Source organism: Vanessa tameamea, chromosome 19 (genome assembly GCF_037043105.1).
Source record: "Vanessa tameamea isolate UH-Manoa-2023 chromosome 19, ilVanTame1 primary haplotype, whole genome shotgun sequence".
NCBI classification, from domain to species: Eukaryota; Metazoa; Arthropoda; class Insecta; order Lepidoptera; family Nymphalidae; genus Vanessa; species Vanessa tameamea.
In genome coordinates, this window is record NC_087327.1 from 8,682,777 (window position 1) to 8,702,044 (window position 19,268).

A 19,268-nucleotide genomic window follows, 5' to 3' on the forward strand; every position below is an offset into this window, starting at 1 on the left:
TTTCTATTGAAATTCACGAGTAATTTCTGCACGCTGCGCGCCGCTTCAGTTTACTATACTTTTCTTAACCATTGAAATTACAATATACGTTTCCTTTATTACACTTTAATAGGTATATAAGTAGTACATATGTATGAGTTAATATAGTCGCTGAAAAATTCACATGTCTATTATAACGTATAATTTTTTGAAAGATTACTTATATATCATCTCGATCTCGAAACAAAAGGTCCATTAGTAAAGGAAATGGTAGTGTTATAAAATAAAGGTATAAAATCAACCATAAATTCACGTTGATATAAATAATGATCCAACTGTTGTTCATTCTGTACAGTATACTTATTGCTAAAGAGCGAGTTCTTGGCTTTAATTTAGACGAAGCCAAGTGAAAAGTCGTGCAAATAGTTTTTATATTATATATAATTATTTATTTGAATCAAATAAATCATAGTAGCAAATGGCTCCTCTGTAAAGGGAAGCGTTTTGAATATTATTCCATATTGTTCTGTGGAATAGCACATCGAGTCTGAGATAATATTATGACGAAATAAAAAATTGTTTCAATCATAAATTTATGGCAGTTTAATCAATAATGAGGTCACTGTATCAGTCTTGCCTCGTGTCTCGTATGGGCATCGCATATGGAGAAGACTTTGCACTTTGTCTTAGTTCATATCAGCTATTCGGCTTCAACTTCCAAGAGATGCTACGCTCGAGTGATTAACGTGATTGGAGCTGTCTCGTATGTACTCGAACAGATCTAGCCCTCGGCTAAGATTCGATGCGCAATGGACTCGGAATAGGCCGTGCTAAATACGGAGCTGGGTCGGATATCAAAGCAATCTCCTTGCGCATATTGCATGCACGTACCAATGAAGTTTGCTTTGTAGGCGGTAATCTGCGGGGGTGTATCGGTCCCGGGTGGTGGGTGGCGGGTTATGTACACACGAGCCCGAGGCGTCGAGGTAGGCAAATGGCCGGCGAGGCGGGCGCGTAGGCCGAGATCTCGAGCGATATCGATCCGCGGCCGGCCCGACGCCCGCGGCCGTCCGTCGCCACGGACACGACTCGCGGCGGGAGGGTGGCGCCGCGTGACAAAAACACTCCTTTGTTTGACGACGCAACGACGTGCGACGTTAACCCGCTGGCAGAATGGAGACGTTATAAAAACTGTCTCTATAGAGCCACCTGCGCCAAATTACTTTCATGCCACCTATATATTGTTATATGTACAAACAGTATCTGTAAAAAATAATATGAGTCATAGTTATACTTCAAAGAATATATTATTATTTCACATTTAAACAGTTCGTCATCGATGTCGATAAAAAAATAAACAGTTAAAAGAGTGCATCACTAATTCGCGTCGCGACCGCGCGGCGGCGGGTGGTGCAAGTCACTCGCGCGGACTGCCGTTCTTTAAGAGGACTCCCTCTTGGGTTGCAAGCATCAGATTTTTTATTTTTTACTGTTTTTTGTCGATAGCATAATTGTGCATTTTGGACTAAAAACTTTTACATGCAAATGGACGTCTGTCGAACAAGCTTTTTGGAAGTATGGGGAAAGCAGCGCTAACTTTACGTTTATATCATATAATAAGTTGAGGTATGAGAATAATTCAAAAGTGTTTGTGAATGCCTGTTTGACAAGTATTTGTATTTTATAATATTACTGATTCGTTATAAAAAATGTGCTAAACAACATTTAAGGAAATATTTTCAATACTAATATTTATATATAATTGAAATAATATATGTTGACATTTTTGATGATTATTGTCGCCTCGCTTTAAATTATAGACGAAACACGGATTCGCATGAGTGGCATCTGAATATCGCCAACGGCGTTACAACCCCCGACTCCATCAATAGTGAATCGATACTTCTAGTTAGTCTTGGCCATCGATAACGATATGCGAGTGCCGCACATCCCTAAAGCGGCGAGCGTCTTGTTCGAAATTCGAATAACGCTTGGTCAAGCGCAACTCAAAGCGTGGAACGTGGCACGGTCTAATTTGTGCTTGCAATGCCGTGCCCGTATTCTGAGGCTCTGAGCTCCCTTGCAACAGAATATTATATACGCTATGTGCTGCCGTGCTATATGTACTTCTATGTATTCAGTTACCTTTGTTTGGTATTATATAAGCGAGGTTTTGAGAATATAGTTATAAAACAATTCAAGTTTAACTTAAAAAAACTTAACTACGTGTAATATTGTTATAGATAAGATATCCAATCTTATTTAATGAATTAATTATTGATCACTTTACATATTTTCTCTTCTTATGAAATGAAGAATTGAAAGCTTGATGGCAGCTGGAGACGGTTCCTTGTATTAAGTGACATGCGATTCGAATCCGAATGTCACAAGTTCGATTCGAACCTGACATATAATATAATAAATAAATAAAATTTGTATATTAAGACGCGAAATTACAAGAATCATGTTTGAAAGTAATCATGTAGTTTTATTCGTATATAATAAATTAAATTATTTTTTTGTAAAGATATAATTATTTTAATTTAATTTGTCCTATTTAATAAACCGAAGTGATCTATATGTGCGTGCTTCTTGTGTAGTTTTATTCGTGCTTTTTTTTAATTAAAAAAATCGTATCAGACGAAGACGTCGATTGTTTCTTATCGGATGGGAATCGAACTCAAAAATTAAGATTTGTCAATGCTTGGACTTCAAAAAATGCTTACTAATATAGAAATTGATATGAGTATGTGATTGGCATATAAAAGCAATATGTATGTTATATATGAGTAATAATTCTTTTGTTTGGTCTCGCCTTTTGTTCAGAGCCAGAAATGAATTGCGAAAACAAATTAACTATATCAAAGATTTTTCTTCTATATTGAAATACATGATCTGATTGATTCTATTTTATATTCATTACCTAACTTTTTTTTTTTTATTAGGTAATCAAACACTATAATGGCATAACAATATTCAGTCTAATATGATAAACACAAAAAAAAAATTCTTTGTCATTTGGGTATTTTTCAAATCTTTAAAATTAATTAAAAGTTTAAGGTTTTGAATATAGCTATTATTACTTATGTAACTCATATGGACATTCTAGTATAACAACTATTGATAAATGATTTATAATATAATTATGTATTTGTTCATTTATATAGTCGTTTCATTGAGATAAGAAGCGAAATAATTATCAATTGAAAACTTGTGAGTTGTAATTTAAATAATTCTCAGCTTATTGCTGTACCAATTCATACGTCAAACTGATATATATAAAGAAAAAACACGAATAAATAAAATATTATATGGGTAATAAAAAATATAACGTTAGTTTCAATTTTCAAAAAAGCTTGTAAGAGCGTACTTGAAATGCGTAATTCAAAGCAAAGCTGATTTTATTTATAAGAGTATATAAGTAAATAGAGATACATAAAAATGAAACAATGGTCTTTATAAGCTTAGCATTTAAAGAACCATGAAAGCAAGCACCGCCACAGCTTGATCTTTTATCTCAGAGGGTAAATAACAGGATCGCCCCTCGTTGGTTTAGTGGCTTGGGCTGCAGATCTCGAGGTGTTGACTTCAACACGGAGCCTCTAAAGTAGTTAATGTATATTAATAATTTATATAATAATCCAAAAGCGATAAACTCGTAATTGAATTAATAAAAAGAGCAATTCTACTTTTTTCAAATATCAAAGTTAAACGAAAATAAAAATGATATTTTATTTTTTTATGAATTAAATAACACTGAATAAGATTGCCAGTTGCAATATATACTGAAACAAATTTATTAAAAAAAAAAAACTTAATTAGTGATTTTTTCGCAAGTTACAATGTTTCACGTTTCTCTGATAGAAAAATTCTTTAGACTATTTTGAAGTTTTTTTCACGTCGAACGTAGTTTAAGTTGAAGTAAAAAGAGTATGATAGTAAAAGAGGTTATGAAAAAGTCGAAAAAAAAAAAATTTTGTGCATCGCATAGAAAAAATAGCAAATGAACTCTGATTAAACTTTAACTATTGTGATGTTAATTACATAATTTCGTATATAGGTACTCACATAGAAAATACATAATTATAACAATACATAAATATATATAATCGAAACGTTGAAAGTCTGAAAATGAAGAAAAAAAAAACATTTTAATAAAAAAATGTAACAATTTAAATATACATTAAAAATACATATAAATACTATTATTAGAGTCTTCATTATATATAAGATGTAAGTCATACTATACTTATTCTAACGAATAGACTTGCCTGCGACGAATGCATTGCGTAAAAGAAGCTAACTTTGTCCCCTTGGCTCCAATAGTTCAACAGGGCATCTAGTGTTGTATAAGTCGCAGGTTCGTTTAATTGAATTCTTACATTTATAATATGTGAGAATTATTTTTCGATACATTCTATTTATCTTATATCATCAGTGCAAAGTAAGAAAAGCTTAAACGCCAAATTGATTATGGGAAATTCGATTTAAAGCGTTCACTGTAAACGTCATTTCCCAAAAGTACAAATTTGGCGCATTGGGGTTTATTCCTTTCTACTGACGATAGCATTCTTAGCCGAAAACTGCTCAAAAACGTGAACCACTGAGTTGCCGTATATGTAAATTAGGGTAAATAATTATCATTCGAGACGGTCAAGGACATCGTCGTGAGGTTTCATCACATTTCGGATGAAATTTTGCCACGTGTGTATCCGTCAACCGAGTTCCGCGTGATAAGATAAGCTTAAATTCTTCATAAAGGGGAAACTGCGTGCATTATTTAATGTGTTATTAGTGTGTCTCAGTGTGTTTTTTACTGTTTGGATTTTAATCTTACAATTCAATAGCCTTTTCCACCAAAATGTATTAGATGCAATTACGAACAAACTTTGTACTGAATATATATATATATATATATACTATCCATACTAATATTAAAAATGTTAAATAAACTCTGTTACCTCTTCAAACCGATCTTCTGTACCGATATAGATGAAATTTGGTATTGATATAGTTTGAGTCCAGGGGAACGATATGGGCGACTTTTTTAATTACTCCCTCTAGGGAGTAAAATTGGGGTTACGGTTTGTGTGTTATAGGTAAAGTTTCATAAGCGGGTAAAGCCGCAAGACAGCTAGTTATGTATGTAATAAAATATATTGATTTACTTTATCGTATCTCTCAATCGTTTTTGTGAAATGCGATTGTTTTAGATTCATAGGAGACACGTCATACCTGTAACGTCATCAGAAATAGAACGTAACTAAGTTAGTCACCGTATTGTATCTGTCAACATATCCATCTTCTATATTTCTTTGTATATGTAAATATTATGACTACGAATATATGTATGTAACTGAAGTTATACTAAAGGGTTGGGCCGATGTCGATGAAATATTTTGTGTATTTGATTTGGTCCTTGGATGATTTATATTGGAGACAGTATTATTAATTCACCCAAATGAAGTCGGAGTGGGAAATGAGATTTTTTTTGTGTCTCCTAATTAATAAACTACCCCAATACAGTTAAAACTTATACCAGTATGTTGAGCGTTTTAATATATAATGATAGATTTGCTGCGCTTCGCAGTTTCTCTCGCAAATTTATACAACTGAGAAAAGACTTGAATAGATAGATAGAGAGAGGTATCACTCGGTGGCAGGGCTTTGTGCAAGCCCGTCTGGGTAGATACCACCCACTCATCGGTTATTCTACCGCCAAACAGCAGTACTCAGTATTGTTGTGTTCCGGCTTGAAGGGTGAGTGAGCCAGTGTAACTACAATCACAAGGGACATAACATATTAGCTACTAAGGTGGGTGGCGCATTGGTATAATGTAAGGAATGGTTCTTATTTCTCTATGGGCGGTGGTGACCACTTACCATCAGGTGGCCCATTTGCCCGTCCGCATACCTATTATATATAAAAAAAGATTGCGACGTGAATTTCATTTACCTTTGTATTAGTTGTGTATAACAATTATAATGTCTATACACTTGCTGTACACGAGTGTTCATTGTGGCTTAGATGTGTTGTGAGAGACGGAGGCATACGGAATATATTATGACCAAAAATACACCATAACTGAATGTAGGTATATCAACATATGACTTTGAGACGTACATTTTTATTAGCTAACAACTAGACTAGACTATTTAATAATAATGACAACAAAATAATCATTCCAATTCCAAAATATCAAAGATAACCTCCTTAGTGTCAAATTTTATTATCAAAATAATCCCTTTGTCACTGATTGTACAGATGAATAATTCGTATTACGATTCTCACTAAAACTTTAACGGTTAACAAATACCATTCGAACGTTAAAAACTATCAGCGCTTTTGTATAAAATAACTTTAAACTATTTCCATCATAAGCAATTGATTTGTATTTATTTACCAACACGCTTTAAATGATATATATATATATATATATATATATATATATATATATATATATATATATGTGTATCTATTAAAGAACGTTAATAACGTAGGAACATTATTTTTAAAGATTAAAAATTAAGAGGAATATAAGTACTAAAGCATAATTATACCGAAAAGAAAATCAACATAAAACAATTTAAAACTGAGTGACCAGAGTATACAACGCAAAATACATACATATATACGTTTACAAACTGTAAATAACAATTCCCACCTTTTTTCGAAAGACAAACAATAAAATAAAACACCAAACACCACTTAAACTTTCGATAGTCAGCATATCGTACTTGGACAACAAGAAAAAAAAAACTCGAGACACGAGAGGGTGGGGGAATAACCGTAAAAAAATATAAAACGGACGGTGAAAGTGTTGAAAAGTTTTCAGCGAAAAGTGAAAGCAGTAAGTCGCAAAAGTTTGCGGCAACCGACTCTGTTTTCTCACAACTTTGGATTCAATTTGTAGGCTAAGGGTGGCACCCCCCACCCCGCCCTTCTGTTACAATGAACCGTTTATGATTCAGAAAACAATCCATGTTGTTTGTTCTGTCCGTTTTCGAATTTAAACGTTCGAAATGATATTTCATGCATGATAATATGTAGCTTTTTATTCGGAATTCCTTGTACAAAGTTCCTTTGCGTTTCCGTTACAAATACGAATATTTATTATTTTTATAAAAATAATAAATCGTTTCTTTTTTTAAATATGCAATTACAACTAATGATTGTATTTTTTTTTTAGCTAAAATAACTCCTAAGTCATACGGTTTTCATCTATGAAATAGAACTTTAAAACTGTTTACGGTATTGGTTGCGCCATCTATTAGAGACTAGCGGTATTAAAGGCTGAATGTTGAGTTTTTAAATTTTCTTAGTATTTGCTGTTTAATTTAAAAAATATTAATGCATGACTATATATGCTATATTTAAAAAAAAATGTATACAATAATCAAATCTAAAAAAAAACAATATTTTTGAGTTCTCGTAAAAACATATGTATTGTAAGTATACAATTTAACATATAGTATAATAGATTAAAACAGGTGGAACTCCCGTTAATTATTTTCTTCTATGCTATTGTTGTTTCTGTTTTATATTCGTTGGTTCAAACCCCTGTATTTGGGTTTTTCTGTTAAAAAAAAATCAGTAATAATCCGGAGTCTGTAAGTTGGAAATGTTTAACCTCCCTTGCCCCGGAAATCACGTAAAACCATTGTTTCTACGCTTGAAATCTTTCCGTTTGTGTCGGATTTCCTTGTCCCATAGGATGTTCTCAGAGAGTGCACCTGTGTTGGCATTCCACTTGTGCATTATAATATGTCCTGCAAAGTTGACTGACCTCCTCCATGATGGCGCCGTAACCGAATTGGTCAAGACTACATTTACTTTCCGTACATACCCATATTATTCAGGAACATGTTATCATCCCACTTTTGGGTAAAAGTGTCTTCTTCTTCTAAGAGGAAGGTTTTGGAGATATTCTACGACGCTACCTGACTATGGTTTTTTTATTAATGGAGACTTATTTGCGGAAGTAACAAATGTATCTGTATTAAGCAACAGAGCGAGTATCTTGAGTAGTACCCATATCCACTCATTAAGCATAAAGTATTTTTTTATCTATACTTATTATAAACCAGAAGATTTTGTTTGATAGTGTTGACGGATCTACCAGACAAATTTAAAAAAATTAACGTGTTACGTTAGATAGCTCATCCACTGATAAAGTCTATAGTCTATTATACATAGCCCACTTATTGAGAAAAACTAAGATTATATAATACTAGTTTACGCACATGGATTCGCTCGCTTTTTTGGGGTTGTCATGGTCCTTGGGGTTCAAACTTGCTTCAAACTATATTTCAACTAATTCGAAGCGGTGAAAGCGTAACAGACAGAGTTACTTTCACATTTATAATATTAGTATAGATAAAGTTACGACCCATGAGGCGCAAGCAATATTAAAATGAAGCAACAACAATACAATTGATAATTAAAGCGACAACACTTTTGACGTAGTAACAAAAAGTCACGTCATTTCGTACTACTGGGAATTTCCATTCGCTTTTGATTTTGGATGCGCTTTTGTTGCTTCACTTTAAGGTTCCAAGCTCTCAATCCGCCTTACATTTCATAATCTGAGACTTAATATAAACCTTAATATTTTATCATTCATCAGCCGGAACGCATAATATCAGCGTACACAGCTATCGTGAGACGCAGCGGAAATCCGTTCGAGCTCGCCCACGTTCTGGTCTCCTGGTTGATCGGAGCCGGTTATGATGCTTACGTCGTGGTCGGTTGTGCTAAACGAGACGTCTGCATGGCGATACGATATAGAACCGTTTGCCCGGAAATACCTGATGAATCCGCGGTAATGTATGATTTCAAATGTACAGACATTGATGCCGCTATTCATAGAATAGAATGTTCTTAATAGAACATATATTTGGACTTGGTCTCACCAAGTAGAACCATGTGACAGTTAAATACTATTATAAAATCATTAAATTCAAATTCGTTTATTCAAGGAAGCATTTAGGGATTGCAATCCGGAAAAACGGATCCGGTAATCCGGCGGATCCGGCATCATTATACGTCTACTGGATCCGGTACCAATATACCGGATTCGGGGACCGGATCCGGCGCTAGCAATTTTGGCAAAATGATAGAACTGTTGCATGAGTAGACACTTTAAATGCGCTTAATTGTTAAAAACTCTTTAATCTAGGCTTGATTAAATTACATCGTTAATGTACTGCAGAACATACTATCAGCACCGCTTCAAAAACTTTGGTTTTGATACTGAACTGATATTATTGGTATGAACAAGACTCATGGTCAATATAGGTAAGCTTATGAATTGTTATGAACAGCTGTGCTTCGCACATTAGCTATGATTAGCTATGGTCGATATTTTATATAAAAATAATGAAGAGAAGGCAGACCGCCTGGCAACAACGCCAACAACATCAAATGAATCAGATACAGATGATGATGATGAATCCTCGTCATCCTTATCTTTTCTAAGGCAGGAGTAATTCTTAGATACAATGAGTCTTCAATAAGTGCGAAAAGTGGTAAGCCAAAAGATTTTCTACTAAAAACGATATGTAACTGCAAATGTATGTGACAGACGAAACAGGTAAAGAATAAGGCCTTACTTTGGATTACCTCTAAAAACCTAATTAATAAATAAATTGTTGAAAATATTTTTTTAAATTTATAATTCAAACTCATTACTGTGGTAATTGTGCCACTCATTAGACAGATTTATCAAATAGTATTTAACTGAATCGATCCGATCCATGGGAATCCGGTCGAATCCGGCCGGACTGAAAATCACGCCGGATTGCAATCCCTAGAAGCATTACGGTTACTTACTTATTTACATTACACGCTTACTACTTACTACACCGGTTCTGAAAAGAAAATACTGAGAATAACCGGCGACAGAAATTCAACGGGTGTTTTGTCGTTTTTGTTTTTGTTTACAATCAATACATAGTATAAAACAAAGTCGCTTCCCCTATCTGTCCCTATGTGTGCTTAGATCTTTAAAACTACTTAGGGATGACCTTCAATAATTATTTTTTGTCCTTTACTTTTTACGAGAAATAATGGCTTATTTACAAAGCTTTTATGAGCAATACAGCATTAATCCTTATCCAATGGAACCGTCTGATTCCACTTAATTTCTTACGTTTATAACAAGAATGTTTAATGAAAGGTCATCGACACACCTCCACCGTCAGAGGAGGAACCTCGTTACCGTCTCGTTCCGTTGCCGGATCTGACATCGAAGTATTGCAAGGACATGGATCAAAAGGAAGCCGAGAAGCAGCAGGCGGAATTGAACAAAATAGAGAGTGAGAGATTGAAGAAAATTGCGGTAAACTGTATTTATAGCGCAGTCGAGTAGATTTGATTTACGTTTCTGTATAAAGTTAAAAGAAATAGGAACGTCGTGCAAGTGAAATGACGTGGCTCGCTCGTCGCCATTTATAAAGCTTTTCGTTAAGTTTCCCTTAATCACTTTAATAAGTCGAACGATAAGGCGAAAAATGTTCCAATAAATAAAAACAGTATGTACTCGTCCTGTCTTTTTCCGTTACGGAAAAGTTTTCTTTCACAATGGAGGGCGAGATGAATTAAAAACACAGATTAAGTGCATACATTTAAACTCTAAAATTCGTAATTGGTGGATTACCGTGACATTTGATAAAGATCCACGTGCTCTATTAAATCGATCAGCCCTTACTAGACATACATATATGTACGTATATATATGTATATACGGTGTATGTTTGTTTTTGTGCATTTAAATGATGACGTCTTCCTGACTGATTTCGGCTACAACGGCCATTCTCAAGGAAGATTAGCGGCTTCAAAATTGTGTGCGCAAATCAAGTGCCTTTTCAGGTACAAACCACACCTGAATATCTACATCTTTTAAATTATCCAAAAACGGCGCATAAATCTGACCTATGATAGTAAGTGGTCTCATTTACCGCTGGATATCGCAATTCTGTAATTTGCCAATACGTGCAGATAAAATTAAACTAGGATTAAAGAACAATCTATATCGGAAATTTTAAAATAAATGATATAATTTAGGAATTAGAAAAGCCTCCACCAGACGAGATAGATGGATGGCGCACTCATGCCTGGGTGCTCGTGCTACCAGGGTTCAAGGGAGTCGAAGAGCCTTTCTTTATTGAACCCAGTGAAGGCAATGGATATCCTATAAGTGCGCCCCAATACCAACAACTCGACAGTATTTATAACAATGAGAATTATTATGTAAGTAATTTTTTTTATTCAATTTTATACAATTTAATATATGTACAGTCGGGGTAAGAAAAAGTTCGTTACCTTAAGATCTATTTTCGTGTGCTCAGTATGAGCGATAACCTGCTTTACCGATTGAATATGATATATTGCGTATATCATACGAGTATATCTGCCATTCGTATCAATCACAGCTTGTAGTCGCTGTCGCATTGATCCAACAAGGCGAGAGCATATGTCGGTTCCTCTGAAGCCCTCCCAGACACTTTGGCAATGTTCTACGACAGTTGCTTTGGTTCTATGGTTATTATTTATCCACCGTTGCACCATCAAACCCCATAGATTTTCGATAGGGTATATCCGCCGCTTTTGCAGGCCAAGTAATCACCACCACTTCCCAGTGCCAGACTTTGACAATTCAGTAAAAGATATCACATCTATGTAATTTAAATCTTGTCATGACTAATTAGGCCATAAAAAGTTTTTATGTTGATATGATACTAGACGTAGTCCAAAGATGTTACACTATTTTGAACCAAGTTATCATACTATGTTAGTTTAATTTTATATGCAGTTGTCTGTTTAGTGCTTTAGATTCAAAAGGTACTAAGAGTTTACGACTTGATAAAGGAATGAATTTGAAAACTGACGAAGGTTTTTTTACTCTGACTGTACATACATTGCCGATAAGGAATATGCAATTTTGTACATTCCGATCAGTCATTGTGTACATAGGTGTATCCAAAAGGGTAGTGGAATGAAAAAATTCTAAAATAAGAAAAACCTTCCTCCATTTCATACCACACATTCCGTAGACCGATGGACCTCCCCATGATAAAGTATAAATCAAAAGAAATTACAATGTTATTTTTAGGTTAATCTCAAAAGTTGTGCAGAAGGACTCGGTTCGCTAAATTACGATCTAAATGAACTCACATGTTGGGAGCACTTGCTTGCTGGCGAACCGTTCCACCGGCGACAGTTAGTTGGTATCGACTGTGCTGATAAAAAAACGGCCTTCGACACGGAGAAACATCTAGACGTACCAACTAGTTGGATTGAAAAACTCGATATAACGGCTGATGGTACGGTATATTGGTTTAAATATGGCATATTCATACAAGAATTGTAAATAAGTATCATCTACATATATCAAGTTATATATCTTTATGCGCAATGGTTTATGGGCCACCTAGCAATGTAAAAAGATGCAGGATCGATCGTGACCCCTTGGGCTATTGTCGTCCCCACTCCTAACATAAGCGATAAGCTTAAAAGTAGGGGTAAATAGAAATATCAGTTATTCCTTAAATAATTTGGGGCATTGCTACTATTCTGTATAAAAGAAAAAAAAAATAGAAATTCATAGAGACTTGAAATTTGGAAAGGACAGTTGTCTTTTCCAACCTCTTTACTTGACACTTCGTTTATAAGATTTCACCTATCGCCCCATTTAAGTCCAGTGCTATATTTTAAATGAAGAGGAGTGAATATTATTGTCATATACATATTTTTGGGATAAGAAGAATTCGTCGCGCTGAAATCTAATGGACGGATGGCTCAAGTCTACTAGTCTAGATAAAATGGAATCATGGTCAGATTGAAATACATATATTTGAATTTCTATTATTACAGAATACGAACAAAGATATCCCGGCAGCCACAAAGTTATCCGTTATAAGAAGGTTTTGTCTGAAAAATTCTCACCATACTCCGAGAGAGATGGAGTCATCAAAAGAATAATAATATACGAAGACTACGCTCTATCCATTCCGCTTCTGACGTATGGAAATTATTTAAATAGACAAGTCCTTTATTTTTACTTTTCTATAACCTGAGCTACTTATAGATCAGCCTCGTTGGTCTAGTGGTTTCTAAAGCTGCAGCTCCTGAGGTCTTGGGATCAACCCTGAGTCGAAATTCTCGTCAGCAACCCGAAGGTGGGAAATTAGCGCTAACACTGTCGTTGTTGTCTAGAAACAAATCTTAACCTGTCATTTCTTGTCAGTAGTTTCTTCATTCCGAATCGGAAGTAACTGTTGTCATGTCTGCTGATAAAAAGTGTTTATAACCTTACACGAATAAAACTTCTACATTTTAATCTTTGCTTCGTGCTATTGTAGTCATAGACTTAAATTAAAATGAAATCTTTATTGCGAATAATGTGTACTATTAATCTGCGAGGATATTCTTATAATTGTTAATGCAAAATTCATACATTTTTTTCGCAGATACGAATGGTACAAAAATAGGGTGGACAAGATGCTTACAGTCAAAATTGATCATCTAAAGCGGGAAGTTCGAGAAACATTTGGAATTGGAAGAAAAGATCATCTTTTAAGTGAGTATTAATAATATAGATTAAATATGAGATAATAGTAGATAATATTACTAGTGATAGCGTTTAAATTAAATTTTCTTAAAAAAATAAGATTCAAAAGTGTTACCAGTATATAATGCAAACATTTTGCTGATTGTTTGAATTAACACTAAAAAAAGCTTATTTTCTTATGTAGAAAGTTTAATGATATTAAGAAATCTATCTATCTATTCTTCAAAACAGCCTAGTGATAGAAAATCTAAACGACCAGAGACCTTAAGTAGGGGCAAGATTTTCACGTGCAGAAGTTTAAGGTATTTCCCAAGACTCGGGATTGCAGTAACTGCTAATAACATAAATTCGAGCTGCTGTAATTCTGCCCTACCCGGATTTAGATACTGAGAACTGAGGGTTCTGCGGCTTTATATCCGACCAGTAGACTAGGCAGCCCATCCTGCGCTGAACATTATGATATCTACCTAAAAAATCTATCACTGTCTCCATTCTTCGCAGAACATATATACTCAATGGACGCACCAACTACGTCAGTGGAAGGCGAGCGTACGCTGGAGTTCAACTACTACGCCCGTCTCGATCATCTCACTAAGCTCGTCTGCACTGGTCTCACCTTTGACGAATACTACACCGATAGGGAAGACAGGTGATGAACTACTGAGAACTATCGTCAAAACTTTAGTTGAAATTCAATTTCATGATAGATATTATTTGATTAGAACTGTCCTCCCTTCCGATATAAAGATTTTAATGTGGCATGATTACTTGGGAACTAAGATGTCATATCCCTTGTGCCTTTAGTTACACTGGCTCACTCACCCTTCAAACTAGAACACACCGATACTAAGTATTGCTACTTGGCGGCAGAATATCTTATGAGTGGGTGGTACCTACCCAGACGGGTTCGCACAAAGGGTAGGGTAGGGCTACCACCAAGTAAAGTAAAATAACTTCGACTATTTTTCTGATGATGTCTACCATTGATTAGACCAGACAAGAACGCAGGACATATTATAGTGCACAAGTATGTACGCAAACACAGGTGCACTCTCTAGTTCTTCACTCTCCGGAAAGCGTTTGGACACAGGATTATTCACCATTTTATTACATCTAAATAAAATATTTTGTGCTGTGTACTTAGCAATAGTTTCAATTCTTTTTTCTTAGTATTTTGAAAAAGGAACCCTTTCGTCTTCTAAAAAAAAATTCTAGCTGATTCATAAGTACTGGTTACATTAAAAACAACTTAAATAAGCAAATCAATTATAAAATTGAATTGTTTAATCCATTCAAGGTTTAATTTAACTAATCAGAAAATAAAATGAAAAATTGATCTTTATTGATTTTTCATTTGCCTTTAAATGATCTTGTTTTAATTTAAGGCTCGAGACTCGATTCATAACATACACAGAAGGCAATAAATTTGATCCTAAAAGACAAGTCAAAGATATAATTGAAACGTACAATCGAAATCCCGACATTCCATCGAAGGATGACATTTGGAAGAAAATATTTCACACTCAAGAGAATACAATAGAAATTCTATACCATTATGACTACAATTTCGTCACTAACAATACGCGCTTTTTTATCAAGCCGAACTTGGCTGAAACTGGAGGAAAAATTTTGTTCTACCCGGATAAGACGACAGGATACATTGTAAGTTTGTTAACAATTACTACAACATCGCAACAGTCATTGCACATTGATCTAAGTCATATTTAATCAATATAGTAGGTAGGTGGACTACCAATTGATCCACTTGATGGTGACTGATCACGACCTTTAATAGATATTGTGGCTGTGAGAAGTATTAACCATTTTTCGTATTGACAATTTACATCCAACCTTGAGCACTACGATGTTATGTCCCTTTAGCCCGTAATTCTTCTGGCTCACTCACCATTCAAAATGGAACACACCAATGCAATGTAGTGTTGTTTATCGGTAGAATATGAAATGAGTGAACGGTACCTACCCAGTGGGCTTACACAAAGCCACCAAGTGGTAATATTAAATGAAATGAACATTAAAATAGTAAGACATTGTTTTAAAAATTAAGTAAGATTAGTGGAAAGTGAAGAATCCCAGGTTCTGGCTCTGGACATTTCCGTTTTGATTGACTATGGAAATCGTCCTTAGCTTTCCGCGCTTTACACTAACCGCAGATTTAATTTAATATGCAAATGCCGCGGTTTTTCGCGTAATTAGAGCACGAACGCGGATGCTTTGTTAATGACCTCGCGGCTTTTTTCGTCTGTAATTAGGTCACAGCGTATCTTTTATACGAATAAATTGAAGATTTTTGTAAAATGTTTTCAGATATTTCGAAATAGATAAGTATTGCAACTGTTATTACATTGTAAACATACAATTGAAGGCAACAATGACTATTCCTTCAATAAATAAATCTAAAGTCACTTCGTCATATCAATTTTTTTTGCAAGGATCCTTTTTACGTATTATTTATATTCCCGAAGAAAAGAAATAAGCCTTTGTCACTATAAATGTATATACAATTTAGATACAAACATTAATTTACAAAACATGTCTAAGCTAAGAAATGGTATGCGAATTAATTTTAGTATATTTAATTTCATGCTATTTATAAAAAAAACTTCTTATAAGTGATATATCTTTATTAAATTGGTTCATACTTATATTCGCGTGTTGTAGTTGATGTGTGTATTCAATACGACTCAGTGGAACGAACACGTAGATTTTATCACGGGACAAGCACCTCTAATTTAGTTTACATAGTTATTTATCATTAATATGCATTAGTCGTGCTCATATTTTATCTCTTGGTTGCTGGTGAAGAAAAATAACTTGAAAAATCATATTTGTATCCACTAAGCCGCACTTTAACAGCGTGAGTCGAATAAACTCCATATCCTCTCTTTAAGAAGAATGGAGGCTCTGGCAAGGCAGGACCTAGACATTTACCGGCTGTTATTTGAATACTTTATTAAATTGCGGTACCAAATATTCAGGCCGATCCATGTACGAAACCACCTCGTCCTCTGGACGTATACTACGCTCTCTGTGACAACATGGAAAGCGAACACCACTCACGGAAACACATACGGGATCGCGAGTCCGATATCACAGGATACCTTAAGCAACGAGAGTGTGAACTTAATGAACCGATACTCTTCGTCGGTCTTTTTGATACAGAGAGGAATGATGCTGCTAAAAAGGGTTGGCAGGAACAGGTAAGTTTTGGTGATAGAGGTAGGAGATTCATGATCTTTATTTAATATAAAAAATATTATAATACATTATATACTTTTATAATGTGAAAATTCTGCAAAGGGCTTCAAATACATACCTCAGTGAGCCGGAAAATTGTAAGTGGAGATATAAAAATACAATTATATAAAAAGGTCTGTTATCGGTAATTGGCACGTTAATATTTTATATAGAAGTCCAGGTCTCTCTTAAAACCCGGCCGCCGCGCGTTGGGGGCCATCGGTGACTCGCCTCAAAAAGTCTCGAAATAATTTTACTGAGAGAGTACAGATGTCCAGTACACTGCTTGAACCCAAGCGCTTGTTATTTTTCAGATAATAATAAAATATTATAACAATTTACATAGAAAATCTATGTGCTACGTTTTATTATAAACTAAACTCAATTTACGGTTAATAATAATAACTAGCGATTGATATAGCAGCAGAGAGTGGTTTCTGATACTGGAATAAGAATCCAGAAACAGTAACCGCTGTCTACCTGAGTTAAAATCCTGTTCACAAATAATGACAAATGATTTGTGAAGTAACATATGAAATTAAGACAGTCATTGTTGTAAATTATTTTTTTATGAAAGGAAACTCAAAAGGCTGAAGTAACAGAACGGGAAAAGGATGCTGAAATAGATCCGCTCGCGCCCTACCTCGCGCGCATGTTCGGATCGGGCCACGGCGCGGGCGCGCTCACCGTCAAGGAGGCGACCCTCGTCCGCGAGCAATGTCTCAACGATTTCCGAGCGAAGCAGCTGGCCAGGCAAAACCTCGTACAGGAGAGATTTGATAAAGTAACCAAAATATGATCATCTTTATTCGTTGTAATTGACTTAAAATTCAAAATGAACATTTGAAATGTATATTAAAATTAATCGACGAGCCTAGAGAAAGATCCAAGGTATCGTATATTTAAAGTGAATTTGAGAATATTTCATTTTACTGCTTAAATTTAAGACAGTATATTGTAAAATCTAAAAAAATCCCGATGTATGTTTGTATGTATCTGAACTCGTAACCACAAAAAGGATTTTGATCTAAATTCCATTCCATGCCATTCAGTGTCAATTTCTTGAGAAAGTATTTATTTTTTTACAATATGATAACATATTTTAAAAATTTGCTTGATAAACTAAACATTAAACTACAACATTACTTATGTTCTCCTGTTTTTAATACTTTTTATTGAGTTTTTTTTCTTTAAATCAATTGTTGGTCATATAATAGAAGAACTATAATTTTATCATTAATACATATTTAAAGACAATGTTAATTAATACATTTAAAAAAATCAAAGAATTATTTTAACAAATATTTTTTTCAGCTGAACGCGGAATATAAGAATAAAAGATTGTGGTATTTAGCAAATCAATTCATTCTCACGCCTGAAAAGGAGAGTGCGTACTTTGCCTTGAGGTAAAATATTTATAATTCTCATTTTTAACTGTAATGTAACTCCTTACTTTATTGTATTTTTTTTTTTTTGTAAGCATTATTGCATTAATCTCAATGCGGGATATTCACTTCTTATTGCTTCTTCGGTTGGAATTGTCAATAATGTTTGAAACCGATAAACAATAATACTTCTAGTAGTAGTCTAGTACACGTAAACAAACAAAAAACACAACTTCTTCACGATGATAATATTACGATGACTATAAACAGTTTTCAATTTATATTTTCAGCGCTGAACTAGCTTTCCAAGTGCATACCCTCGAAGTTCGTCTAACGAGACACAGGGACTTATCCAGTCCAAGGTTCAAGGCTCTGGAAGACTACTTGGATAAACATCCACTACTGAAGGAGTTTAATCGCTTGAGACATTATTATCGTATGAAATGAATTTAATGATTTTTGGATGTTGTTTTATATTCACAGTTATGGTTCGGAAATATTATGTTAAATGTTTATAAACTCGATGTTATTGTGTTTATTATTCATTTTGAAATTTTATTAATAAAAGATAATTACGTAGTTGTTATATCTTTGCTTTTAATTACAAAAATATTACGAGATTTATGTACAGAATTTAAATATAAAAACTCAATGATTGGTTTATTTGTTTGATGCTGTACTAGCAATTATACAGTCAGAATTAAATGTACTCAAAGACACCATGACTAGAGTACCAACATCACATAAGCAGAAATGAGACCAATGCACACACTTATACCGTCTCCGCTTTAGGAAACAAAGTCGACATTCCAACGTCATTTTTTTTTGGTTCCACTGGAATATTCCCGCTTTTCCCTGATACTCACTGGCGGTAAGTCCACCGGAGACCCACTAAAAACCAAGTGATACCTGTCTACTCTATCTCTTTGAAACAACACAGGATCAATTAGACAACATGGCGTTAATCACGCTCGGCAGCAGGAAATCTCCGCTAACCATCGCCATCAATTAATACCTCTGGCCTCTATTCACGCTTCATCAGGGTGTGGCGCACCGTGTTCGCTGGTGCGTCACACAC

The 19,268-nt window shown here is 34.6% G+C and overlaps 1 protein-coding gene across 2 annotated transcripts in view; it reads left to right on the forward strand.

Moving 5' to 3' along the window:
• The window catches only part of Lobo (lost boys), a 147,769-nt gene extending 129,041 nt beyond the window's left edge, over window positions 1–18,728 (forward strand). For both annotated transcript variants that reach the window (XM_026638534.2, XM_026638536.2), the window contains exons 2-13: window positions 8,607–8,801; window positions 10,158–10,319; window positions 11,045–11,230; window positions 12,093–12,303; window positions 12,854–13,001; window positions 13,450–13,559; window positions 14,052–14,199; window positions 14,936–15,212; window positions 16,547–16,768; window positions 17,383–17,589; window positions 18,120–18,211; window positions 18,481–18,728. In XM_026638534.2, the coding sequence (XP_026494319.2) occupies window positions 8,607–8,801; window positions 10,158–10,319; window positions 11,045–11,230; window positions 12,093–12,303; window positions 12,854–13,001; window positions 13,450–13,559; window positions 14,052–14,199; window positions 14,936–15,212; window positions 16,547–16,768; window positions 17,383–17,589; window positions 18,120–18,211; window positions 18,481–18,637 (2,115 nt within the window). In that variant the 3' untranslated portion in view covers window positions 18,638–18,728. The remainder of the gene's footprint in view (window positions 1–8,606; window positions 8,802–10,157; window positions 10,320–11,044; window positions 11,231–12,092; window positions 12,304–12,853; window positions 13,002–13,449; window positions 13,560–14,051; window positions 14,200–14,935; window positions 15,213–16,546; window positions 16,769–17,382; window positions 17,590–18,119; window positions 18,212–18,480) is intronic.
• Window positions 18,729–19,268: the final 540 nt, after the last annotated feature.